The sequence below is a fragment of the Balaenoptera borealis genome (genome assembly GCF_965194805.1).
Source record: "Balaenoptera borealis genome assembly, chromosome: 8".
NCBI lineage: Eukaryota > Metazoa > Chordata > Mammalia > Artiodactyla > Balaenopteridae > Balaenoptera > Balaenoptera borealis.
In genome coordinates, this window is record NC_138865.1 from 86,201,687 (window position 1) to 86,228,452 (window position 26,766).

The window sequence follows — 26,766 nt, forward strand, 5'->3', positions numbered from 1 at the left end:
GTCACAGGAGGTACTGCCTCTTCATTCGTCTCGCTTGGCAATACATTTGGGTTCATCCCTATGTGGCAAACATCTCCTGTTTGTTCCATATGATATTTTCCAGCTAGAAACTGCTGTGCTGAGTAATAAGTTGGTGAGTATGTCTTTGCCTGAAACCAAAAGTCAAAAATCTTGTAGTATATGACATTGGGTGAGAACATTGTTATTCTGAAAAAAATTTTTTTAAATTTAAATTATTTTAAATTTTTTAAAATTTAAATTATTCCACTTTTCAGACAGTGACTCCTTTAAAAAATTAAAGGAGTCACTGTCTGAAAAGTGGAATAACCTTCAAAGCCGTAATGGCAGCAAGTCATTACTGACTGGTCATTATGTGGGGTACGTGTATGGCTGGGGAGGAGGGGTCAGGAAGAGGCAGCAACTCAAATCTCTTTACAGGGGTCTTACACTTGGTAACAGTGAGCTAAGTCCTTATGAGGTGTGGTAAGAATGCCAAACGGCAGGCAAAACTGCCACATCTAGCCTTTTTGCCAGGGCCCTAGGCCTAAAATCGCTCCTGTGTTTTCTTTCAGCCAGACTTGAGGGATGCAGGGTGTGTGTTCCCTCGTCTGGGAGAATGAACGGGATAGTTCACCTGTACCTGTTTGCTCGCCTCCCCATTTTCCTGAAATCTCTTGAACGCCGGCTGGGTATATGCTCGCTCTTTTCCGGCTCTGAGCCCCACCGGAAACCTCGGTAAGTGCTGCTGGAGCCAAAAGGCATGGGCTTTGGAGTCAGACGAAGTTGGATTCAAATCCTGGCGTTTCCTTCTCTGAACACTTTTAAGTCTTTCTTATTCACCTCCTCCCTCTTTTCCCCCCAGACCTTCCTCTGACCTTGCATTCTCCTCAAGTTGCATCGTATCAAGTTTTTTCTTCTCTAACTTCACTGTGTTACACGTGTTCAATCTGCCATCTTATCAGAAAGACTTTTTGTGCTGGACTCGACTCTCCTGGAGTGCTCTTGGCATGTTTTTGTTCCTCTGGCGGTTCGCTCGCATCAGGAGACTTGTTTCTCTAGGTTCTGTTTACTCCTCTGTCTGGCTGCTGGGTGCTCTGCTGCTGGTGCTCTTTAGGCAGCCGCATCCTGGGAGTGGGCCAGGCACTGTAGTCTGCCCGTGTGCGTTAGGGTGTGAGACACTGGCCGCTTGTGAGTCCTTTAATAGGCCCCAAGCTGCCAAGATGAGTAAAACCTGCATAATTCTCTACTCTGGGCCAGAGAGACAGACCCCTGGGCTCTTCCAGCGACCCTGACATGGAAGCAACAGCCGTGCCCCTCTGTGGTCCAGAAATTGCCCAACCAGACTCTCTTAGATACCACAGCGTTTCCTCTTTCTTGCCCCAACACGTGATGCTTGTCTCCAGGATCTCGTACAGAGGAGTAAAATTCCTGCACTACTTCCATCTTTTAGGACTCTCACATAGCCTCGGCATTGCCCACGGCTCTGAATCTCAGCAGCTGCCTGTTCTAGGAAAGTAGAGTAGCTGGATTGGGGTTGGGTTGTGACACATCATGGATTCTACAGAACAAACTGCTGTTTTCCCAGAATCCTCAGAGGATTCTCTAGTAGAATCTTTTAAGATTTTATTTTTTTATATTTTAATCTTTGACTCCTCTGGAATTGATCTTGGTATTTGGGGAGGGGTCTTATGGAACTGAGACCCAGAATAATGAGCCCTGAGAATGTGGAAAGAAACAGGACATTGGAACCAACTGATGTAAGAAGCAACTGCTGCTGCTCAAAGGCATTGTGGGGCAACAAGGACGGGAATATGGAGCAAACCAGAAGGAGGAAGTCCCTTTTTCCTCCTCCAGCCTTCCACTCTCCCTCTAGCGCCCCCTGTGGGCAGCACCTATAGGGAGCCAGCTGGCAAAGCAGAAATGTGGTTTGGGATCCCAGCCCAGCAACATAAAACTGAATAGTATAGAAGGATAGCTTTGGAGCTGAGAGGCAATAGCTTAATAATTAGCACGTATTAAATGACCATATATATTTGGGTCTATTTCTAGACTCTATTCTGTTCCAATGATCTATTTATTTCTTCACTAGTACCAAACTTAAAAGAAAAATTACTGTACTTTTGCATACATTTTGATATCTAGTAGGACTAATTTCCCATTGTTGGTCTTTTTCCAAATATTTCTGGCTGTTCTGACATGTTTTTCTATATGTATTATATTATATATAATATATAATTTATTTCTGTGTGAATTAGAGTTAGCTTGTTAGTGACTGGGATTGCATTGAATTTCTGTATTAATTTCAGGAACTTGAGAAGTTAACACTAGCAAGATTTCTTATCTGAGTTATATTTTTCAATTTATTCAATATTCCTTTGAATTCTTTCAATAGAGTATTATGCATTTATTCATGTAAGTATTGTGGATTCTTAACTTTATTCTTAGGTATTCCCCCCTCCAATTCATTGCTAATATAGACGAATTCTTTTTCCCCCATAATATTTCCTCCTGGATACTGTTTGTATGAAAAACTTGATTTTTGCTTGTTAATTTCATAACCAACTTCTTGAATTCTCCTATTTTTTAAAAAAATTTATTTGTTTACATTAAAAAATTTTTTGGCTGCATTGGGTCTTCGTTGCTGCGCACGGGTTTTCTCTAGTTGCGACGAGCGGGGGCTACTCTTCGTTGCGGTGCATGGGCTTCTCATTACGGTGGCTTCTCTTGTTGCAGAGCACAGGCTCAAGGTGCACAGGCTTCACTAGTCGTGGCTCGTGGGCTGTAGAGCTCAGGCTCAGCAGTTGTGGCGCACCGACTTAGTTGCTCTGCGGCATGTGGGATCTTCCCGGACCAGGGCTCTAACCCGTGTCCCCTGCATTGGCAGACAGATTCTTAACCATTGCGCCACCAGGGAAGTCCCGAATTCTCCTATTTTAGAAAAATTGCTTTTCAATCAATTTTCCTGTTTCATCGAGGTATAAAATTATTAGTATATGTTATCAATAATAATAAAATTATTCCCCACTTTCTTCTATTTTCACTCTATATTTCTTTCTGTTCTCTAATTAAATGGTTGGTATTTCCAGAACAGTGTTAAATTGTAATGGGTTTGATCTACTGATTCATCATTAAGCATGTTGCAGACTTTTAAAATTAGAGACATTTTAATTTTGTTAAAGAACACACCTGTTCCGATTTTATTAGAAGTTTTATAAAACTCAGAATTTGATTTGTTAAACTTTAAAAAATGACTTTGGGGGAGCTATTGAAATGGTTATTTTTTCCTCCTTTGACCTGTGAATGTGATGAATTATCCCAGTAGGTATCCTTAAAATTTTCCACCTTTACATTTTAAAAGTAAATCCACTTGGACATTATTTTAATGTATTGCTGAATTCTATTATATATGTATAATACCTATAATATATGTATATACACAGACACATACATTTGTGAGATGGGTCTCTGGTTTTCTCAGTTGTACCTTCTTTGTCATGTTTTTCATGTTTCAGTATCATTGTTATGCTGGCTTGGTTAAAGGAATCTGGAAGATATCTTTCTCACTGTATGCTCTGAAATAATTTAAACAGTATTAAAACCTTTTATTTAATAGCATTCACCTGTGAAACTCCCTGGGTCTAGAACATCTTCAGGTGGTCAATCTTTGACAATTTCTCAATTTCTTCTTAGGTAGTTGGTGTTTTAAGATTGTCTAAATCTTAAATGGTTAATTGGGTCCTTTATTTTTTCTTAGAATATAATTTTTCCCCAGATTCTCACATTTATTTCTGAGAGTAGAGCAAAAATATGCTTTTACGATGTTTAATTTTCTTGGCTACAGTGGCATGCATCATAATTGAGTTGGGTGGTCCATCCGGATTGGGGACCCCTGGGGGGTGGAGATGAAGGGCAGGCTGAGCAAGTGGAACCCGCCTCCCTCCACTGTCTCCCACCTCCATTCTGCCCCCAACCCTGCCCTGCTTCCGCCAAAGCAGATCCACTTTATATTTGAAGTTTCAGCTGAAAGATTTCATTGGGGATTTGGTCAGTAAAATAGAAGCCTGAAAAAGCACAGATCCAGAACTGTAAAGTTGAAATAATACATTTGTTTGAATAAGTATAATAACATGATAGTATTCCTGTCCCCCCAAAGAATTTATCCATTCTAGTCATTTTCATTTGGGGGATTTTAGGAATGAGTTCCTATATTGTATGATGTCATGTCAATACTTTTTCAGAAAGACTGATGACCTAAGTCAGTGAAAAATTTCCTCAGTCTGGTTGTCTCTTCTTGTTCCTGTTAATGCATCTTGTTCTTTTTAAAAGCGTCGGCTAGAAGAAAGGTGACTGACATTGAAAGGCAAGAAATGTGAAGCTGGAGTAGGGTTAGACATTGTTCCTAGAGAAAACAATTTATGTGATTTCTAATTTAACAGTTACATCAGGATCATGTAGTTTGTAATATAAAAGGATACAGCTGCCATTAGAGGAAAGGAAAGTAGAGGACAGCCTACTAAGAAGGTAGACTTGTTCTCGGTGTTTCTCAACGTCAGTCTGATCTCAGTTACCCTGGGGAAATAGAGTTAGCTTAGTAGTGTTATTATTCCCAAGGTATTTTCAGAAATATCACATCCTTTCTATTGCTGGAATGAACGAGATGATGCTTTAGACACAGTTTGGTACCTCCAGTTGGGTAATGTTGGGTGATTTTGGCACAGGAGGAAGGGCTGGGGCTGTTTGGGCTGGAGGGGAATAGCCTCGGGACGAACTATCTTTATATGTCAGAGGGAAAGGGATTAGGTGCATTTCATATAGAGGCACAAAGCTGAATTAGGACGGGAAGGTAGAGGCTACAGGAGGATATATTTTCGTATAATTCAAGGAAGAATTTGCTAGTAGGGCTGAATGAAACAGCTAGAATCTGGAAGTATTGAATTCTTCGTCACTGGAGGTATCCAAGCAGATGCTGGGTGACTGGCATCAGGGATACTGGAGAGGAACTCCATGCATCATGTAGCTCTGGTTGAACAAGAAGACCTCTGAAGCCTCATCTAAGGATGATGTTGCACGGCTCCACAAGTGTCTGAAGTTTGCATAAATTGCCACTAGATGTCACTCTTGTATGTTTGCAATAGCAAGATATTTTTTTTAATAGGTTTATTTTTTATTTATTTATTTTTGGCTGCATTGGGTCTTCATTGCTGCTCTTCATTGCTGCATTGGGTCTTCAAAGCTGCAGGCTTTCTCTAGTTGCAGCGAGCTGGGGTTACTCTTTGTTGCAGCGTGCGGGCTTCTCATTGCCGTGGCTTCTCTTGTTGCAAGCATAGGCTCTAGGTGCACTGGCTTCAGTAGTTGTGGCACGCGGGCTCAGTAGTTGTGGCTCGCGGGCTCTGGAGCGCAGGCTCAGTAGTTGTGGAGCACAGGCTTAGCTGCTCCATGGCATGTGAGATCTTCCCGGACCAGGGCTTGAACCCGTGTCCCCTGCATTGGCAGGCAGATTCTTAACCACTGCGCCACCAGGGAAGTCCTTTTTTTTTTTTTTTTTTGCTGGTGCAAAGTAGAAATCAGGAACATGACTGATTAACATAAGACAGTGAAATTTTATTAACAAAATGTGCATCCCTGTCTTATACAATTCGTTTTTAATAAATATAAGAAAACTTAAATATCACTTGAAGCAAAAATTTCCAAGATCTACTATATTCTCAAAATTGGATTCCTTTTCTAAATTCTCTTTTAGTTTTCCAATATTCTCAGAATTTAATATAACTTGCCATAAAACCGCTTCTGTTCATCCACTGCCATCTCGAATGTCTCATCCATCTTTTGTGTCTATTGTTCTAGATAGGAACTATATCTTGCTCTCTTCCACATGGCACATTAGCACTCTGCGGCACTCATAATAATACTTCTAGCAATATCGTATATTTCTATGCTGCTTACTATTTACAGAGGACTTATTTATAGTGTCTCATCTAATCCACGTAAAAAAAATAAAGTGGTTAGGTTTTTAAAATATGAAGAAATAAGCTGAGAGATGTTAAGCAACCTGCCCAAGGTCATAAGTAAGAAAATACTTCCCAGTTTTATTGTGCTAAACTATGGAGGCTCAGGAAATGCTACAGACTTTATGTCTCTTGGACATTTGCAGTGTACATTAGTATATTAAAGTCTCTGAGAATTCCTGGCAACTTTAACCCCCCACCCCAAAGTCTTCAAACATATGTAGCCACTATCTGTTTCTTTCTTTATCTATCTACCTGTCATCTATTTTTTTTTTCAGAATGTGAGTTATTATGTAACAGACTACTAGCTTTTCTATTGGGAATTGCTGTAAGTGATGAATATCAAATTCAAACCCTATACTCCTTCTTCAATTTAATTTGATTGACTAGCAGTGTTTCAAATGTACAGTGCATCAAGAAAAATATAGCTTCAATTTTCTCATAGATAAAAAAGAAATTTATTTAATCAAAATAGGTTATTCTCACCCAAAGTCTTTCTATGTGGCAAATTTTGTCTCTTCTGAGCATTTCAGGCAAACTCAATCTAACATACAGAAGTCCAAGATGAAAATGTCCACTTCCTCCTTGTTCCTTTGACTCTCCCTGTGATTCCAACAGGGGTGGCAAAGCTGCTGTGAGAGCCATCTTACCTCTCTGAACTAACTCTGCAGTTTAGGCACAACACGGGCCATTAGGCTTGCTCTAATGGTCCCTGTCTCCTTGGTTTTAGCATGTTATCAGAATGTCTTCATCATTCAATTAGAGGATTTATTGTCTGGCATCTGTTGAATGTCAGACATGTGGCCAAAACTCAGGAAATACACTCTGGAAAGTTAAACATTCCCTGAAAATGGACTTAAGGGGAAGAGATCATTCCAGTTAAGTTGACTTGGCTTTAGAATGGCAGCTGTAATGATTGAAGTCCTTTCTTCCATGGGGGTGAGAACCACAGAAGGCTTCTCCTACAACACTGACTGAAGGATTTCTGACTCACCAGTTTCCTCACAGCGGCCTTCACATCCTTGTTCCCCAGGCTGTAGATGATGGGGTTGAGCATGGGGGTCACCACCCCATAGAAGAGAGGGATGAGCTTGTCTGAAAGATCCTCTTTGTCTACCCCCAGGGGGTGCTTAGACTTGGGCTTCCCATACATGAAAAATAAGGTCCCATAGAATATTATCACCACAGTGAGGTGGGCAGAGCAGGTGGAGAAGGCCTTTTTCCTCCTCTCAGCTGAGGGGATCCTCAGGATGGTAGCAATGATGAAGACATAAGAGGCAGAGATGAACAGAACTGGGACCCCCTGGAAGATCACATTGGTCACGCCTATGCTGATCACATTGATGGAGATGCCAGCACAGGCCAACTTCAGGACAGCCAGGATCTCACAGGTGAAGTGGTTGATGATGTTGTCCCCACAGAGGGGCAGCAGAATTGCCAAGGATGTGTGTACCAGAGAAGCAGCACCACCAATAGCCCGGGAGCCGGCAGCCATGGGCACATAGGCAGCCTTGCTCATGACCGCAGGGTATCTAAGGGGGTTGCAAGTGGCCATGTAGTGGTCAAACGCCATCATGCTCAGGAGCACACACTCTGTCCCTGCCATGGCAAAGGAGAGGAACATCTGCACGGCACAGGTGGAGAAAGAGATGGTTTCCTGGGGGGCCAGGAAGCCATCCAGGACCAGAGGGACTGAGGAGGCTGTGTAGCAGATGTCCAGCAAGGAGAGGTTCCTCAGGAAGAAGTACATGGGCTTGTGTAGGCGGGAGTCAAGGATGGTCACCAGGATGAGGACCCCGTTGCCCAGCAGGGTCACCAGGTACATGGGCAGGATGAGCACAAAGAATGTTTTCTCCAGCCTTGGGTGGGCTGAGAGGCCCAGGAGAATGAACCCCACTGGGGGGAGGTCTGATTAGCTTTTTCCATGTGATATCCCCTCTGTCCTCAGCAAATTACAAAAGTAGCACATTAGGCTTTCTTGAAAAGAGTCCCAGGCATCTGGTATGCGGTCACTTCTGCTGCGTAATAGGAGAGCATATGTGTGTTAGAGAAAAACAACTGAAAGAGACAGCAGGGTGTCCTCAGCTCTTACACGAGAGAAGGTCAGAGTTGGAGCAGAGCTTACAACGGGCCAGCATTGGGCGAGGGCCTCAAGTAGTCTAGGTGTGTGAGGGGTTTTTCCGGAGTTGCTACATCCTCTCATTGCCCGTAAAAGCAACTGAGACCTCGAGAAGGAAGTGACCTGTCCGAGTCTTCTAAGTTGGTGACAGAGACAGGACTTGACCCCAGCGGACCTGATCCCCAGTCAAGGAGAGATTTTCCTCCACATTATGACTAGCGGCTGGAAAATCCTATGAATGATTTCTCTTTAAAGTAAATGTGTAGACATTTCATTTAATCTGAGTTTTCTTAGATTCTCAGGGAGGAAAATCCCCAAGCTGATCCAATTCTTAGAACCAGTAAATTTTAAAGCCTCTTTAAATTTTGACTACAAAACTTGTATAAAATGTCAATCCACTTCCAGACAGAGACAAGCCCAGGTAAAGACTCAACCATACTGAGGATGACTTCTCCAGTCTGCCTACCATAAATGACACAGACTTGATGTTGTCAGCATTGGAATCTGCCTGTTTTAATACAGATTGATAGCAATATATGGGGAGCTTCCTATATGGGGAGGAACTTTATGAAGTCAACACAGGATTGATTGGAGTGATTGAACACACACTATGGGCTGACAACTGTGCAGCTTACTAACCAGTTAACTCAGTGATCAATAACCATATGAACTACACATACCAGATAGTAGGCTGTACAGCATTAACTTCTAACCTCATCTCCCTGGAATATTGGTGAACTTCTTAGCCAGAGGTAACTAAGAAATGTTTTTCCTTTGTCCTTTTATGCTATATTTTATCCTTGTGTAATATTCTGGCTTTCTGACCCCATCCTTGGGTTCCGTACAAGCAACTAGCTTATAGGGAGACCTATATGCCTTTGTGTAGAGGATTTCTAGTCTCTTAGCTGCAATTGCTCAGACTCTAAATTCAGAATCCTCATTGATAATATTTCTCTAGCTCCTTCTTAATTGCAATGGGTGTGTGTGTAGGAGTGGGGGCATGGTGGAAGATGAGTGGTAAATATTAAGGAGCATCTACTCTGTGCCACATTCTTTGAAACACCCCAAGAAGAAGATACTGTCATTCAAGGTTTATAGATGAAGTAACCAAAGCTCGGAGGAGTGGAAGATTTTCTCTCTGGGGTTGAATGACAGATTGGGGTTGAATGATTTTCTCTCTGGGGTTGGATTGCAGGCTCCAATTCTGAGTTCTTTCCACCAAATAGTTGCCTTGATGTCTTGGTGCACAGATTTTTGAAAGCTCCTGTCTCTCCAATACCAGCTCTATATATTCTCTGATCCATCTCTTTGTTCAGCATGCCTTTGCTTCACTCATGGTGGAAGAGTTTATGTCAGATGTGTTGTCAGGCAGTTCAGCTCCTGCCCTGAATTGAATCCAGTGTTTCTCAACCTCAGCACTATTGGCATTTGGGGCTGGATAATTCTTTGTTGTGAGGGGCTGTCCTGTGCATTGTAGGATGTTTAGCAGCAACATCCCTGGCCTCCACCCACCAGTTGCTAGTAGCACCTACTCCCTGAGTTGTAAAAGCTAAAAATGTCTCCAGACATTGCTAAATGTTTCTGGGAGGAGAGGAGTGTGCAGAGTTGCACCCAGCAGAGAGCCATTGACCTAACCCAGGAGACGGCTCCCCCATTATGCAATCACGGGTTTCATTGTATTTCCTGTGCAAGCCTATTACCCTCCCCCCAGTCCCTCAGCACATGAGGATGTTTCTGTTTTCTCGAGGCAGGTCCACTGTGTGTGCCCCGCCATGAACTTCTGCCCCAACTTATCTCACATTCCTCCCAGTGTCTCTCCCAGCTCTTCCAGGAAATGAAAAGTAAACATTATGGTCAGTGTCACAAACAAAATTTGATAGTGACAAGGACATGCTGTGCTGGCAGAAGCCAAGGAAAGTGGCTTCTGTTAGAGAAGCCGTCATGTCCACTCCCAGCAGACAAATCTGTGCACACAGAAAGTCCTGCCCATGAACAATACGGTGTGGGCGTGAGTGATACACAGGATTTGACCTCCGTGAGAGCTGCATCCATGGAAATCTTAGTGCCTGTCACGTGGGAGATGCTGAATAAAAGTTGGTTCGATCAGGATGAACTGAACAGCTAGGAAGACCTTGCACACCGAGACCGGAGCTGTGGGACCCGCCCCTGCCCATGACATGGGTCTGCTCTGTGGCTTGAGCGAGTCCCTTCTCCTCCTGAGGTCTCAGTTTCCCCACGTGCATCCTGAGAAGGCTGAATCAGGTGCTTCCCTGGGCATCCCAGCTCTGTTGTGGACTATCCCGTGCTGGGAGCAGTCTTTGATAAAGGTGGCTGCCCACTCCTTCGGGTGTGGTGTGTGTGCATGTGTGCGTATGCGTGTGTGTGTGTGTGTGTGTGTGCGCGCGCGCGGGTGCGTATGCGTGTGCGTATGCGTGTGTGTGTGTGTGTGTGTGTGTGTGTGTGTGTGTAGGGGAGATAAAGTAGGGCTGTGTCAGGCTTTGGAGGGGACTCAGGATGGAAGAAAACAAAGAGCTCTGACTCATACAGCCCAGTGAGAGGAGGGAGAGGAGGCCAGCCGGGAGAGCAGGGAGAGGAACGGAAGCTTTCACCTTTGTGGGGCTGTACGTGCAGGTGTGGCTCCTTGGCTTGTCCCGAGGACCTGGCCTGGCTAGTGGTTCCACCACTACCTGTCTCTGGAGCCAGCAGGTAGCTGAGGAGTGGAGGCAGCTCAGGGTAGTCAAAAAGCCCCTTACATGTTCATACAGCCTTTCTGAGGAGCTCTTTGCCTAGAAAAAGTAAAAACCTGCATACCCATCACCTTAGCAATTCCACCTCTGGGAAATAATTCTACAGAATCAATGAGAGTAGAGGGCCAGTGTCTCACAGTAAAGGCTTTTACATAGCAATACTAGCAAGTGAAAATAGGAAACAAAATAACTGTCCACCAAGAAATGCCTAAGTAAATTATGCCACTTCCTATAATGGAACATAAATTATATCTATATATTTAATATATAATTAAAGTTATATTTGTGATTTTTTACACCATAATATTATTCCACTATAATGGTAAATGAAAAGGGAGAATACAAAATTTTACACACTGTTATGATCTCAATTAGGTAAACGATATGTGTGGATTAAAGTTACCGGAAGGAAATTATAGCAAAATCAGTAAGGGAGGGATTCCTCTTTGTACCTCTTCAGTATTACCCCATTTTCTATTAATACAATGGGCACAAGTTACTTGGTATTCATTCAGAGGGAAAAAATCTTAGTAATTATGAAAGGAAAGTGAGAAAAACAGAAAGAACTAGCCATAGACTGGAAACCAGATGGACCAGGCTCGGGTCTGCTGACCCTCTGACCCTGAGGAAGACCATTCTTCTGAGAAATCTCTGCAGGAGGGGGATGACGGGAATCCCATCTGCCTCCCTCCCTGGGTTCCTGTGAGGAGGGAGCAGCAAGGGCAGGGCAGGGGCTTGGAAAGTGGTGAGCCCTGGAGAGCGTGGTGGACTGCCTAGCGCTTCCTCTCAGCTGCTCCTCCCTGCTCCAGCATCAGCTGCGGGAAGGTTTCTCAGAGCAGAGGCAGGGGAGGGGAAAGTACATCTTTGGGAAATGCTCTGCAGAAGGCATGGCCAACTACCTCTGTCCGCGTCACAGCCCAGCTCTCCCCGCCTGTGGCCTGCTTGTGACCGCCTCTCTGAGTCTCCTGATCCCAGACACAGTTCTCAACCCCTCACTGCACCCCAGGACCAGACCCTCGATGCCAGGGAAAGACCCAGACACTCCCCTGCCTGACTTCCTTTACCTCTGAGACCCTCTTTCTTCTTTTTCCCCCTGAATCCTTATGGGAACTTTAGGCTCTGGTGGTTGTTTCTCTCACGTCCTTCCTCCCAGCTGTGTTGGCTGAGCCCTGGGTATCTCAGTTACAGACTCTTCCTGTACAGGACCTGTCATCCTTGTCTGAGGCTGAGGAATCCCAAGGGTCCATTTTCCCCAGCAGTGAAGGGAGTCCTGAAGCTGCAGCCGTGGACTCCTACAGGGACCCTGCTAGTCCCAGAAGCAATTTAAACTTTGGAATGTCGATTGTGCACAGAGTGCTGGGGCTTAGCATACTTGGGGGCTCCACATCCCCGCCGTCCGTTGCAGTTAGAGGCAGTGACTGGGACATGGCCAACTGGAGATGGAGAGGTGGGCACAGCAGATGCTGCCTTCCTCCTGAGCCTTCCCCAGGGTCTCAGAGAAGCCAGTGCTCGCTTTAGGGGCCAAGCACCTTGTCCCCAAGGTGAAGGCCTAGACACCCAGAATGGGGAGGCAGACAGATATCTAACAGCAGCAGCTGCTGCAGAATTAACTACATTCATTGAGCTCCCCCATGTTCCCGTCACTGTGACAAACACTTTACACACATTATGTAAGTTCAGTAAAATCCAACAATGCATGTATGTTAAGTATCTACTTCCAGTCTTCCCTGGGAGGTTGTATTTATTATCCCCCTATTTTTTTATTTGAGGGAACAGACTTTAAAAAGTTAAGTGATTTACCAAAGACCACATCTTGTAAACAGCAGAGCTGGGATTTCAATCTCAATACATCTAATTCTCTTTGTCATTATTGATATCACCATCATCATCATCATCATAATCATCGTGATTATCATCACTGTTATTTAGTAGGTATTACTTGTACTTGGAACAAAATTTATAAGGTATAGAAGGTATAATAAAATTAAGCCTCTGTCTCCAGTCACCCAGTTCTTCTCCCTCGAGGCAAACAATATTAGCAATTTCTTGTATGCTTTTTCTCCAGTGGTGTTCTATGCATAGTTAAGTAAGAAAGGCAAGATAGTAAGACATTGTGTATTTGTGCTAAATTTGTCTCCACAATAAAGTTAGCACAGATACACACTATCTTACTGTCTTGCTTTTCCTCACTTAGCAATATACCTTGGAGATCTATACCTTGAATAAAACATATGTAGTACTGCTTCATTCTTTTAAATGTCTGCATATATTCCATTGTAAATATAGATAATCATTTAATTAACCAGTCTGATATTGAAGGACATTTAGATTTTTCAGTCCTTTCCAATCTTATGCTATTACAATCAGTGCTACAACAAACATCCTTGCATATTTATAATTTAGCACATGTGGTAAAAATATATGTTTTATGTACATTTGTAATTTTTATGGATATTGCCAAATTTACAAGGTCTTATCAGTATATGAGAATGTCTGTTTTCACATACTCTGTCAACATAATATGTTGGTCTTGAGACTTTTTGGTCTTTGCCAAACTGATAGTTGAGAAGTGACATCTCATTGCAGTATTTAAAACTTTTGGTATTTAAAATGATTAAAAATGTGAAATATAGCACATATATGTAAATGCATATGAAAGTATATAAAACATATATTTTTAATTTAAAGAATAATAAAGCAATTGCCACCTAATTTAAGGAGTAGAACATTGCCACATTGTCAGCACCTTGAAATCTTCCTGGGTATTCCTTCCCACTCCCAGCTCTCTCTCTCTCTCCTCCCAGAGATAATCACACTCCCTACTTTTGTTATAATCATTTCCTTGCTTTTCTTGAATTTTATCACCTATGGATGCATCTTTAAACAATGTAGTTTAGGTTTTCCGCTTTCTGAACTCTAAAAATCAAATCACTTGTAGGTGTTCTTTTTGACTTGTTTCTTCATTCAATATTATGTTTGCGAGATTCATTCATATTTATAAGTGTAGCTAAACTCATTAGTTTGTATTGCTATATTCCATTATATGACCGTAGCACAGCTTATTTATACGTTCTATTTTGATGGATAATTGGGTTGCTTCCCAACTGAATGCTGCTATAACTATTTTATACTTTTCTCCTGGTACACACATGTCTTCCCAATTGTCCTAGTTGTGTTTATAGCCCATCCTTTCTCCACCAGTCTGCAGTACCATCTCTGTCATATATCAAGTCTCCCAACATAAATGGATCTGCTTCTGGGATCTCTATTCTTTTCCATTGGTTCATCTATTCCTGTGTCAATGCTATACTGCCCTAATAAATATTGCTTTATTGTGTGTTTTGATTTCTTGTAGGGTAAACCCCTTTATTCCCCCCCTCCAGTACTTCTAATACGTCATGCCTGTTCTTGGTCTTTTGTTCTTTCATATAAATTATTGAACCAGCTTCTTAAACTCTGGGGATTAAAAATTTGGGATTACACTGAATATATAGAGATCAATTTTGGGAGAATTAACATCTCTATAATACTGAATTTTCCTACCCATGAATGAGAAGTATTTCTCTCTTTAATATCATTCAAAACATTTTATAATTTATAATTGTATGCATAAAAGTCTTGGAGCTGTTTTACTAGGTTTACCCCTGTATGGTGGTATTTATATCTTAATATATAAATATCTATATTTATATTTCTCAATATCTTTAAAAATATTTCATAATCTGCTGCTGGAATATAGAAATGCAATTGGGTTTTTTAAAACATTGATTTTGTCTAGGAATCTTGCTCAACTCTCTTTTAAATACTTATATCTCTAAATTATTTTAGATTTCCTATATAGTAGGTAATAATAATATCTGTGAATGATGACAGTTTCTTTTTCTTCCTTCAAAAATGTTAGATTTGTAGTCTTTTTTTCTTGGCCTGCCTCACTGGCTGGGGCTTCCAGTTCAGTGCTGAAAGTTTTTATCATGAATGAGTGTTGTTTTTTCAAAAGCTTCTTCTGTTTCACTTGATATAATCATGTGATTTTTTTCCTATTTAGCCTGTCAATATGGTAGATGCATTGACTGATCTTTGAATATTGAACCAGCCTTGTATTCCTGGGAGGAGGGGATTCTCCTTACTGCTGGGTGGGGAGTGGGAATTTCAGCTCCCTACTAGGGCTCTGCTGATTCCCTTCTGCCTGGCAGAGGCAGGAGTGCCTAGTACTACTCCCACGGCCTCCACTGACACTGTGGGAAGGGGTGGCCTCATTAGCACAGGCACAAGTCCTGACCCTCCTTTAGGCCCCCTCTGATACCACCCAAGTGGGAAGGAGAGGAGCTTCCCACGTGGTCTCCACTGACACTGTGGGTTGGCGTGGGGACTTGTTACTGCCCAGCAGATATAAACATCCCACCTCCCTATCCAGCCTCCTCTGATACCACATTGACAGGGTAGTGGTTGGGTTGCCTTGTCATAGCCTGGTTAGAATGGAAGTCTAGGCTGTCTGCTCAGCCTTTGCTGGTGGGGTGAGGGTGCTGTTTTTTTTTTTTTTTTCCTGAGCTGTCTGGCTGGAGTAGAGTGGTTATTGTCAAGACATTGAATTTTTAAAAATTAATTAATTTATTTATTTTTGGCTGTGTTAGGTCTTTGTTGCTGCGTGTGGGCTTTCTCTAGTTGTGGCGAGCGGCAAGTGGGGGCTACTCTTCGTTGCGGTGCACAGGTTCTAGGCATGAGGGCTTCAGTAGTTGTGGTGCATGGGCTCAGTAGTTATGGTGCATGGGCTTAGTTGCTCTGAGGCATGTGGGATCTTCCCGGACCAGGGCTCGAACCCATGTCCCCTGCATTGGCAGGCGGATTCTTAACCACTGAGCCACCAGGGAAGTCCCAGGACATTGAGTTTTATCAAACACTTTCTACATCTATTGAGATGATCATTTGGTTTTTCTTCTTTAATTTATTAATGTGGTAAATTTTTAATGTTCACCCTATCCGTGCTTTTTTGGGATGAATGCAACTTGCTCACAGTGTATTATCTTCTAAGTGTATTACTATATTTGTTTTATTGTAATTTAGCATTTTGGCATCAATGTTCAGGGAGAGTGCAGGCCTGAAAAGAGTTTATTCCTTCTGTTTTATTTGAAAAAGAGCCTGGAATTTGATCAAGACTAGTTTGCAGTTTTTTGTATCTCAATTGTGAATTATCTACCGTGTAATATAAATATAGGATTGCAGCTGGAGTATGCAGTGGTCAGCAAGAGAGGGTGACTTTGTAAAGATGCTTTTACTTTGGGCTTTGTAATTGTCAGGACTTTGTAAGTTTCTAGATAGAAAACTTACTCCAACCAGCATAATCCCAATACAAACTTTAATGCTCATACAACTGAGAAGTTTAAGGGTGGATTCAGTCTCAGGCACAGCTGGAATTAGGGACTCACCAATGTCATTAGGACTCTCTGTCCCTTCATCTGGTTCTTATCTCTACTTGTCTTTTCCTGGCTTCATTTTAAGCAGACTTTCTCACGTGCTAGGGAAGAGAGCTGTCAGCAGCCTAATCCACATTTTTCTATTTGAGTCTCCAGATAAGAACTGAGCCTTGGCCAACACCTTAGACTGCAGCCTTGCAGAGGACTTGCTTGAATTCCTAACTCACAGAAATGGCAGGATTATAAATGTGTATTGCCTGAAGCCACTAAGTGGTGATCTGCTATGCAGCATAGAAAGCTAATACAGGACCCCTTTCTTCTTGCTCCAGTTGAAATATGCTGGGGAATGGTTCTGATTAGTTTGACCTAGGTCACACGCTTTCCCTTAGACTGACTGCTGTGGCCAAGCGTTGGTGTAGTACAATTGGCAGCCCCACTAGAATCACATGATAAGAGTGAGAGGGCAGTTTCCTCCCCAAACAATAGATGCACAGTGAAGATGTAAGTGACCTCTGTGACGGCATCCTTAGGAACTCCAACAATACTGTGACTTACATGTGCTTCTAGCAGAGGTCGTAAATTGCAACCCATAGCCAAAAATGGCTGAGGAACAAATTTTGTTTGGTCCTCATAATACTTATACTGTTGAAGAATTATGGGAAGCACTCAACTCTGCAAACACCAGAGGTAAATGTGGCGCCTGCAGCAGAGGGAGCAGCTCTTTGCATTCCCTCCCCGCCCCCTTCCTGCATTCCTGCCTGGCAGCAGCTGGCTGGACCTGAGGAGGGAGAGGCAGTTAGCTCCTGCTTTCCCACCTGGTCCTTTCACCAGGACCTGGTCCTGGTCCTTTCCCACCTGGTTGTGTCCACAGGGGACACATTCCCTGTCCGGCATCTGAAATGCTCTGATTCCTTAAATGCTCTGATTCCTTAAATGCAGTTTGGGTGATTACATTCTAGACACGTTGTCTGTGATCATCTGTGATGTTTGATTAGGTCATATTTTGTGATAACCTTCATTAGATACTATACTCTCTTGAAGATTTTAGGGATCATCCTAAATTGAGAGAAACGGTCACCAGAAGTAATCAGGTAGAAATTAATTTGCACGTACGCAGAGCTCTGAAAGACTCCATTTGTCAGTGGTCTGGTTTAAACTCTGGTTATCTTCAAAACCAAGGGCTGGAGTAAAGACTGGTTTTCTTTGCTTCTGAGAACCTTTGATGAGTGAGCCTTTGTGTTTGCCTCCAAGCCCGGGGCTTGGACCTTTTCCCAACGAATAGGATGGACCTGCTGTAGGGATGGGAGAATGGATGGAGCATGGGTCATCCCAATCTGTTAGAAAGGGGGAAAAAGGCTTCGAATGAGGGCACTTGGAGGATACTCTAGACTGCCCTGAAGTTTACATTCAGGGCTTTTCCTCCCTCCAAAATGAAAACATCTTTTTAAAATATCTTCTGTTAATGCATGACCATTGTAAATATATGATGTACTCAAACTTCTTTATGTACTTTCCCTAGGTATTTTAAAGTTGTGACTGGTGTGAATTATATACAACCCCCCTACTGTACTTTCTTACTAGTTGTAGTAGTTTTGCACTTGATTAAACCTTTTTCCTCAGTAAACAACATCTGTTTACTTACTGAATAGTTTTCTTCTTTTCTATATTTTGTTCCTTATTTATTTTTCTGATCTGATTTAATTAGCTAGAATGATGCAGACATGGAGAGCAGAGGTCCTAATCCAGACATGCATTGTAGGCATGTCACTGGTATTCTGCCATCAAGTATGCTGTTTGCTGTTGTTCTGATACTTTCCATTCTTGCCAAGGATGGTTTCTTCTATTCAAGTCCACTACTTTAAAAAGTCAGAAATAGATGCTAGATTTTACCAAATGACTTCTCAACATTTGTGGATGGGATTACTTTTTCTTCTTTAATCTGTTAACAAAATGGTTGTAGTAATTGATCTCCTAATGTTCCTAATGTTAGAAACCTTGAAATTCCTAAAAAAAAGCCCACTGGGTAATGTGTATTATTTGTTTACTGTACAATGATTTAAATCTACTCAGGTTCAATAAATGAGTTTTTTCATTTGATGAACTTTCTTTGTTCTTTCATAATCCTCTGATTCTTTCAAAGAAAGAATTCTAATACTTGTCTACTGGTATTTACTCGTAAATTTTCAACAAGCATGTTAAGACTTTTGTTGCATTTCAGTATCAATGCAGTGGATTGTATTTATAAGAACCCCTTCCCACCATATCCTTTGTAAAATGAGGCCTTCAGTGGCCTTTGCTTCTCTTTCTCCATTTCCCAGCTTGATGAAGTCATCTAGAATTGTAACTGGAGCTCCATCATTGCTTTGTTGTCACTGTTAACCTCGACATGATTGCTAATAATTCCTTCATATATTCGTCTTTGCAAATTTGGTGTAAGAATTGACTAGACTTCATTGGTCTTATGCATTTCATCATTCTCCACTGTCTCTTCTATGGCATATCCATCACATCCTTTCATTTATTTATTTTTAACTGTTTGTTGGGAGAATGTTCTAAACAATTTTTTTTTCAGGAAGGGATTGCAAGGGTATGTGCTTTCTGTGTTTACACATGACAGCAAGTGTCTTTTTAACCCTCGTATCTGTGCAATGATGAGGGGTATGTAGAACTCGGGACTCACAGCCCATTTCCCTCAGAACTTAGTAAACCTTGTTCCACTGATGTCTACATTTAGGGCTGCAGAACAGCTGGCCAATGGCAATCAGATTCTCATTCCTTCTTAGGAAATATGCTTTTCTTCTGTGTAAAAGTCTATAGAACTATTTTGGTATATATAGGAATCAAAACTTATCCTTGAATAGTTATCCTAGGTAGGTGTGTCTTTTGCTACAATTCTTACCTGGTGATTGATGAACATTTTATGAACAAAATATCTAAAACTTCTATTCAGTGAAATGTGTTTTTTTCTCTTTAGTTATTATTTGTCTTTCGTCTGCTCTGTTTTCTCTTCATGATTTCCATGATGGATCCCCCTGGTCTATCTCCCATGCCTCTCATCTTTTCTCAAATAACTTAAATCTCTTTGTTTTTCTCTCTGAAGTCTAAGAGAGGAATTTAAGTTATTTTTAATTTTAAAGTTCATTTAAAAAAATTGTGCTATCTACTTTTAAATACTTTCTACTGAATTTTATTTGATCCAGTAAGTGGAATCTTTCCCCTAAGAAAAAGTTCTTATTTCCCAGTTATCTTTTGTCCTAGCTTCTTTTTTTATAGACTTCTCTTGTTTTATTGACTCACTACCCTCTTGAATTCTGCTGAGAAAACCACTGAGAATTTTCTTTAATGCTTTCACCATCTTCCTGCAATAACTCTTTTTCAGCAAAGGCTGATTGTTTCGATTGTTAGTTTCCTCTCTATTGGATTAAAAATTGATATCAACTGTCAGAGGTTTTCTATTCTGCTCATTCTTTAACTAGACTTCTAGATTAATTACTCTACGGAGCTGCCTTGGAATTCCTCACCAGTCATGTAGGTGATTCTTAGGTGTCTCCTCCTCCCTCTGAGCACCACCTCCTCTCCCTCTGACTACCGTGTGGCTTTGGGGTTTCTTAGGTAGGAAAGCAAGTGATGGTCACCCCTTGGCTGCACACTCGGTCAAGCCAGGTCAGGTGGTTAATAGAATTCATTTCATTCTCCTCCATACCTCTCAGTTTTGACATTACTCTGATGACCCTTGGAGGACAAAGATATCTAGGGAAAGAACCCAAGGATGAATAACATTTTCAAAAAAGGGAAAAGAAAATAGGCCTGAACCTTTGACCTTTGCGTCAGTTTCACCACACCTTACTCTCCTCTCTGCTCCAAAGATGTAAATGATTTTCTGGTGGGGGACTTGGTTAAGGACAAGAGAAAGAGGTTAATTTTGAAGACACAGGAAGATAATGATTCAAGAAACAGTTTTAAGAATTTAAATGACAATAAGGAGAAAGAGGCAATGAGAATAAGGATAAAAAAATTACTGTTATTTAATAATGGAGTAGGAAGAGTTGATAGGTGACATAAAAATAAGAACCCTTTCAAATATGTTCAAAGGGCGAGCCAAGGAGTAATTGAATTATGGTCCTACAGACTAGAGCTTTTCATGAGTTAAACAATATATCTTGAAGAGTTACTTTTCCTTGACATCAATTTGTTTAGTATGCATCACAGATATAGAGAACTGTAAGGCTTGATCAACAGGAATATACTTTTGGAGAATCGCCTATAGAATGAGGGGAAAATTCACATTAAATGCTTTCTGTTCACACAGAGCTCTTGGGTGTAATGAGATTCCGTGTAATTAGATTTACCTACGTAAACTTGCATGAAGTTAGCCCTTCATCTTATCCTCTGAGACCCTCAGGTGAGAGAAACCAGGGAACAGGAACCATCAGGACCCCTCCAGCATCACTGGGTGAAGCGTTTCCGAGTTACCAGGTTCCTCACAGCGGCCTTCACATCCTTGTTCCTCAGGCTGTAGATGATGGGGTTGAGCATGGGGGTCACCACTCCATAGAAGAGGGAGGTGAGCTTGTCTGCAAGGTCCTGTTTGTCTGCCCCCAGGGGGTCCTTGGATTTAGGCTTGCCATACATGAAGAGGATGGTCCTATAGAAGATAAGCACAACTGTGAGGTGGGCAGAGCAGGTGGAGAAGGTCTTTTTCCTCCCCTCAGCTGAGGGGATCCTCAGGATGGTAGCAATTATGAACACATAGGAGAAAAAGATGAACAGAACTGGGACCCCCAGGAAGATCACATTGGCCACCGCCATACTGATTATATTGATGGAGATGTCAGCACAGGCCAACTTCAGGATAGCCAGGATCTCACAGGTGAAGTGGTTGATGACATTGTCCCCGCAGAAAGGTAGTTGCATTGCTAGGGATGTCTGCATCATGACAGTGGTGCTTCCAGCTGCCCAGGAGCTGGCAGCCATGGGCACATAGGCAGCCTTGCTCATGACCTCAGGGTATCTCAGGGGGTTTCAGGTGGCCATATAGTGATCAAACGCCATCACGCCCAGAAGCACACGCTCCGTGGCCCCCATGGCAAAGGAGAGGAACATCTGCACAGCACAGGCTGAGAAGGGGATGGTTTTCCTGGGGGTCAGGAAGCTGTCAAGAATGAGGGGGACTGAGGAGGCTGTGTAGCAGATGTCCAGGAAGGAGAGGTTCCTCAGGAAGAAGTACATGGGCTTGTGTAGGTGGGAGTCAAGGATGGTCACCAGGATGAGGACCCCATTGCCCAGCAAGATCACCAGGTACATGGGCAGGATGAGCACAAAGAATGTTTTCTCCAGCCTTGGGTGGGCTGAGAGGCCCAGGAATATGAACCCCACCGGGAGGGGGAGGTCCAGTTAGACCTGTCCATGATGCCTCTGCTCTGTCACCTGTAGGAACTCAAAAAGCCAACTTCATGTTTCTCTGATGCCTAAAGTAGCCAGAAAATCAGTGAGGAAACTTGTCCTGCTGAGCAGCTAGACAACAGCTCTAGCAATCTGGGGGGTTCTTTGTGTTGTTCTAAGTAAAACAGAGAGAAATTGATCAAAATCTACTTTGTGATATTTGGCTGCCCATAGAGGTGTTTGACATGTCACCAGATTGGATTGAATTTTTCTAATCATAATCAAGATTGATATCACACATTTACTTCAAGTTATACCATGTGTGGCCAATTCATTTTAATCAATTTTGTGAGAAGTATTAACATTCCCTTTGTGTGATTTCCCCCGCTTTGGGGTATAAGACTGGTAGAAATAACTGATCTTCTTCATCCTCAACTCCTGACCATTCCTCTCCAAGCACTTTTCGATATTACCTTCCTCATCTTTCATAGTTCTCTCTCTTACAACCCCCAGGCCCCTGGGATATTCATTCCTTTATTCCTTCACTCACCTGCCAAATTCTGTGGAAGAATTTTCCCAAAGAGCTGGCCTTTGCCAACTACTCAATGCCTGGGAATCATTAAGTCCCTTTTCCTCTTTGGACATCTGGCTCCCTAATACTCACTCTGGAATGGATTATTTTTAAAGGTCTTCCATCCCAGGAACTAAGTGATCTCACAGATTTCTTGTTCTTGGACTTTCTGTCACACCACTAAGATGTCCTTTTCCTTCAAGTTCCCCACGTGCCACTTAATCACAAGGAATGAAGCCAGGAATGGGGCTGGGCCCTCAAAAGTTTACACATATATATATGTGTATATGTATATATATATATATATGTATATATATATATATACATATATATATATATACACATATATATATATGTATATATATTTTTTAAAGTGTTCTCTTACCTTTTTTGTAAATAGATCGATAAAATCACTTTTCTTCGGTCTGGGAATAGTCCAGAGGCCTAAAATAGCCAATCTGGTCTGAAAGTAGCAGCCAGAGGAGTTAGGCCTGAAATCGATGAAAGCTAAGTTTTCTTGTCTTTGTTCTGTGTTTCAGAAAAATCCACAAGGGACCATACATTGCATATATGAAGCCATTTAAATCCCACCCTGCTATTGGGAATACTCTAGTCCCTGAAGTGATTTAAAGTTTAGAAATTGAAGTGACAAAATTTAGGAACTTTATACATCTGAGATTATGTCCCCAAGATCCAATTATTCTGAAGTCCCTCCAGAAATACTTTCTTCCCCCTCCCTCCCTTTGTATCCATCCTGCTTAGCTACTGGAAGGTGTTAGAGAAGAAGGGTCATTCTGGTCCTGCCAGAATTAACATGAACCCCCAATCAATTAGAACTCTCAGCAGAGCCCACAATAGATCTGGGAGAATGTGAAACCCACTGCACAGGACAAATCCTTGTAGCACCCCTGGCATTTCAAATTCAGGATCTCAGGACTGGAAAGAAGCAAGTGACCTAGAAGTTTCCCTCTTGTCTGTGTCCCACTAAATAGATTCTGAGTGCCTACCATAAGCCAGGCTTTCACAGGGTATTGGGAGAGTCATAAATGAATCTGGTCCTGGCTCCTGCCATGAGAGTTTCACAGGTACCGCAGCTGTGGGCTGCTGTAAAAGGTCAGTTATAAAAAAGGTCAGGTGATCGCAGAAGTGATGTCCTTTTGCTTGAAGTCTTTCTTAAGTGCATGTGTTTTATCCTCTCCAGAGAATAAACTTTTTGTTGGGGTAGGTAAGGGACAGTCGACCAATGTCATGGAATGAGGGAGGGGGTATAGGAACTCTGTTTCTTATATGTTTTTTTGCCTAATCCTCCTTATTTTAGCAGCACCCCCCTTCATCCCTGGTCCCAGAGGGACCTGGTACAGCGAGTCCTCTGTGCTGTAGGTCTGGTTGTGTCTCAGCTCTCCTAGTTTCTGGCTTAGGATTTGACTCTATCAGATCTGCTGTGGAAATGGCCACTAGTCCATTCACTTTCCAGCCTTCAAAATGTTATCACTGTGATGTCTCCCTTCTTCTCCTTAACCTTGTTGATTTTGTCATTAAAAACAAAAATTAAACAAAAGAAAATCATATTACTGTAGTTTTTGTGGGTTTCAGGAAGGAGCAAAATCAGATGCATGTGTTCAGTCCTCCTTTATGCCTCAGTCCTGATCCCATACAGTTTCTAACACCCTCTATTATTTTCTTATTTATATTAGTCATTGTTTCTTGTCTGTTTCTCTCCTGATAGAATGTAAATAAGTTTCACAGAGACAGAGGTTTTGTTTTTTTTTTTCCTGCATTGTTCGCAGATGTATCCTATGTATAAAAACTGTACCTGGCTCACAGTAGGCACTCAATGAATAGTTGCTGAATGAATTAATAAATAAATTTGTGACCTACCCTTGTTTTCTCCTTTGCCCCATGTTAGCTCTTCTTTTTTATATTTTATTTTATCTCTATCCCATCTTTTTCATTTCTATTTTTTAATAAATTTATTTATTTTTATTTATTTATTATTTTTGGCTGTGTTGGGTCTTCATTGCTGCAGGCTTTCTCTAGTTGCGGCGAGCGGGGCTACTCTTCGTTGTGGTGCGCGGGCTTCTCTTGTTGCGGAGCACGGGCTCTAGAGCGCAGGCTTCAGTAGATGCGGCATGTGGGCTCAGTAGTTGTGGCTCGTGAGCTCTAGTGCAGAGGCTCAGTAGTTGTGGCACACGGGCTTAGTTGCTTCACAGCACGTGAGATCTTCCCGGAGCAGGGTTTGAACCCGTGTCCCCTGCGTTGGCAGGCAGATTCTTAACCACTGCGCCACCAGAGAAGCCCTTTAATTTCTGTTTTTATAAGCATTTTATAATGTACATAACATATTTGTACATAACATCTATACGTTTATAAATGAATAAACAAACATACAGTGTAAATTGTAAGAAAACATGACTTTAAAACCTAGGAGACCATTGACCCTAGGTACCTAGCTTCTGGCTGCGGCTACATCCTTTTAAATAGTCAGCAAACCTCTGTTAAACACTGGAAACCTCTATCTTGAACAGAGCAGCACTGCAGAATTCAGGGCTTTTGGCCTCATTCAGAGGAGATCTGCCAGCTTCCTTCTTGTCTGCACCAAATGCCTTTTTTTGCCAGACGCCACCCGTGGTGAACAGGGGCAGGTGACTGCCCTCACCAAGATTCTGGAAAGTCACCCCTGAGCTGTAAGATGCCTTAAGGGTCTGGTTTGGAGTCTTTCTTTCCTCCTTTGGGTTTCTCCCTGAACTCTTCCCCAGCCCGTCACCCCCCACCCCCAGGTACTCTACTCATGAGTTCGGGTCTCCTGTGGAAAGCTCAGGGGTAAATGGAAGAGAAGGGCCCACATCGTTGCCTCAGCTGTTATAACTGGCCCCAGTTACTGCCAGGAACATGGGGATCAGGATACATATCACAGGGACAACTTGACTCACTTCTGCTCTTTACAAGAGCTGTGCCCATGTTAGCTCTTGACATAACTTTAAGGCCTCTCCCTACTTTTCTATGAGGAGAAAGTACTATGAGGAGGTGGTACGTGGGGGAAGAAATCAATGAGGTTAAGTAAAAATTCTGTGGATCTTAATTTGAATTGTACATATGTATTTTCTTTGCACGGAAAAGGCCTGGAAACTATGACAAACTCAATAGCACCCATAGCACCCAGATTGTGGTTTTTAAATACCAAAAGGAAACAAAAGCTCCTTAGAGAAAATGGTTGTTTCCAGGTCTGGAGAGGAACTGTACATGTTGAGCCTGGAACATCTAGATAGAACCAGAAAGCAAAGAAGCCATCAAAGATACTAGGATCCTGTCAAAAGGTCTCAGGAGCCGTGAGTTCATCACTACACTGAAACAAAAACCTCTCAAGTATCTAGATGTAATCACCAATTTATAGGAAACACAGGGACAGATACTACAGGACTGTAATCAGCAAAATGCAGACTATGGTAACATGGTACTGTGATTTATAAGAAATACATATTTGTTCATTCAGATGACCAAAATATTTTTATCATGTATATTTGGTCTTCGTCCACAGTTCCTGGCTCACAGCTGCCAAACCTGTCACAGCTCTTAAAGTCCTTGGAATTTCCTGAGTGATAAGAGCAGTGGGAGCAACTTTCGTCATAGTATTTGGTCTTTTATCCTCAGTTCCTGAAAAACACTTTAGAGCCATAAGGTGAAGTGGGTGTCTTGTTATTCATAACAAGCCCATTTCAGCCACAACCAGGTTTATGTTAACTAGGTGAGTTTTAGAAAGCACCTAAGATTGGAGTCAGTTGCCAGGGGAACCAACCCTGAATAGAGAGTTGGAACTTTCAGTCTCACCCCCTGATTTCCAGGAAGGGGAGAAGGGCTGGAGGTCGAATTAATCACTGGTGGCCAGTGATTTAATCAATTATGCCTTTGTAACGCTGTCTCCATAAAAACCCTAAAGGACATGGTTTGGAGAGCTTCTGGGTTGGTGAACATGTGGAGACGTGGAGGAGTGGTGTGTTCTGGGAGGGCATGGAAGCTCCGCGCCCTTTACCCATCCCTTGCTCTGGGCACTCTCCATCTGTCTGTCCCTGAATTATATCCTCTTATAATAAACCAGTGATTTAGTAAGTAAAAGGTTTCTCTGAGGTCTGTGAACCTATCTAGTAAATTAATCAAACCCAGGTTGGGGGTCGTTGGAATCTCTAATCTACAGCTGGTCAGTCAGAAGCACAAGTGACAACCTGGACTTGTAACTAATGTCTGAGTAGGGGAGGGGTGAGGGGAGAGAGCAGTCTTGCAGGACTGAGCCCTTAACCTGTGGAATCTGATGCTATCTCCTGGTAGATAGTGTCAGAATTGAGTTAAATTGTAGGACACTCAGCTGGTGTCTGGGCATTGCTTGGTGGGATGTGGGGAATCCCCAGTCTACACCCACACATTGAAATTGGTACCAGAACTCTTAGGTAAACTCTACAGTTTCCCTAGTGGGAAACTATTCCTTCCCCAAAAATGTAACTTAAAAAGGAGGGGGAAATAAAAGACTAATTATAATATA

General features: G+C 42.3%; 3 protein-coding genes across 3 annotated transcripts in view; 1 reads left to right on the top strand and 2 right to left on the bottom strand.

Moving 5' to 3' along the window:
- LOC309632795 (uncharacterized protein) overlaps positions 1-26,766 on the top strand; it is an 80,054-nt gene that overhangs the window by 11,677 nt on the left and 41,611 nt on the right. Inside the window, exon 2 of the mRNA XM_082400632.1 lies at positions 573-735. The gene's annotated coding sequence lies outside the window, so the exon portion shown is untranslated. The remainder of the gene's footprint in view (positions 1-572; positions 736-26,766) is intronic.
- Positions 748-7,934, bottom strand: LOC309633476 (olfactory receptor 2S2-like). The gene is given in 2 exon segments (XM_082402353.1): positions 748-7,904; positions 7,907-7,934. Coding segments are annotated over 2 exon segments (1,029 nt in total). The 5' UTR covers positions 7,932-7,934; the 3' UTR covers positions 748-6,900.
- LOC309633479 (olfactory receptor 13C7-like) lies at positions 20,714-24,241 on the bottom strand. The gene is given in 3 exon segments (XM_082402356.1): positions 20,714-21,304; positions 21,308-21,658; positions 21,661-24,241. Coding segments are annotated over 3 exon segments (957 nt in total). The 5' UTR covers positions 21,691-24,241; the 3' UTR covers positions 20,714-20,728.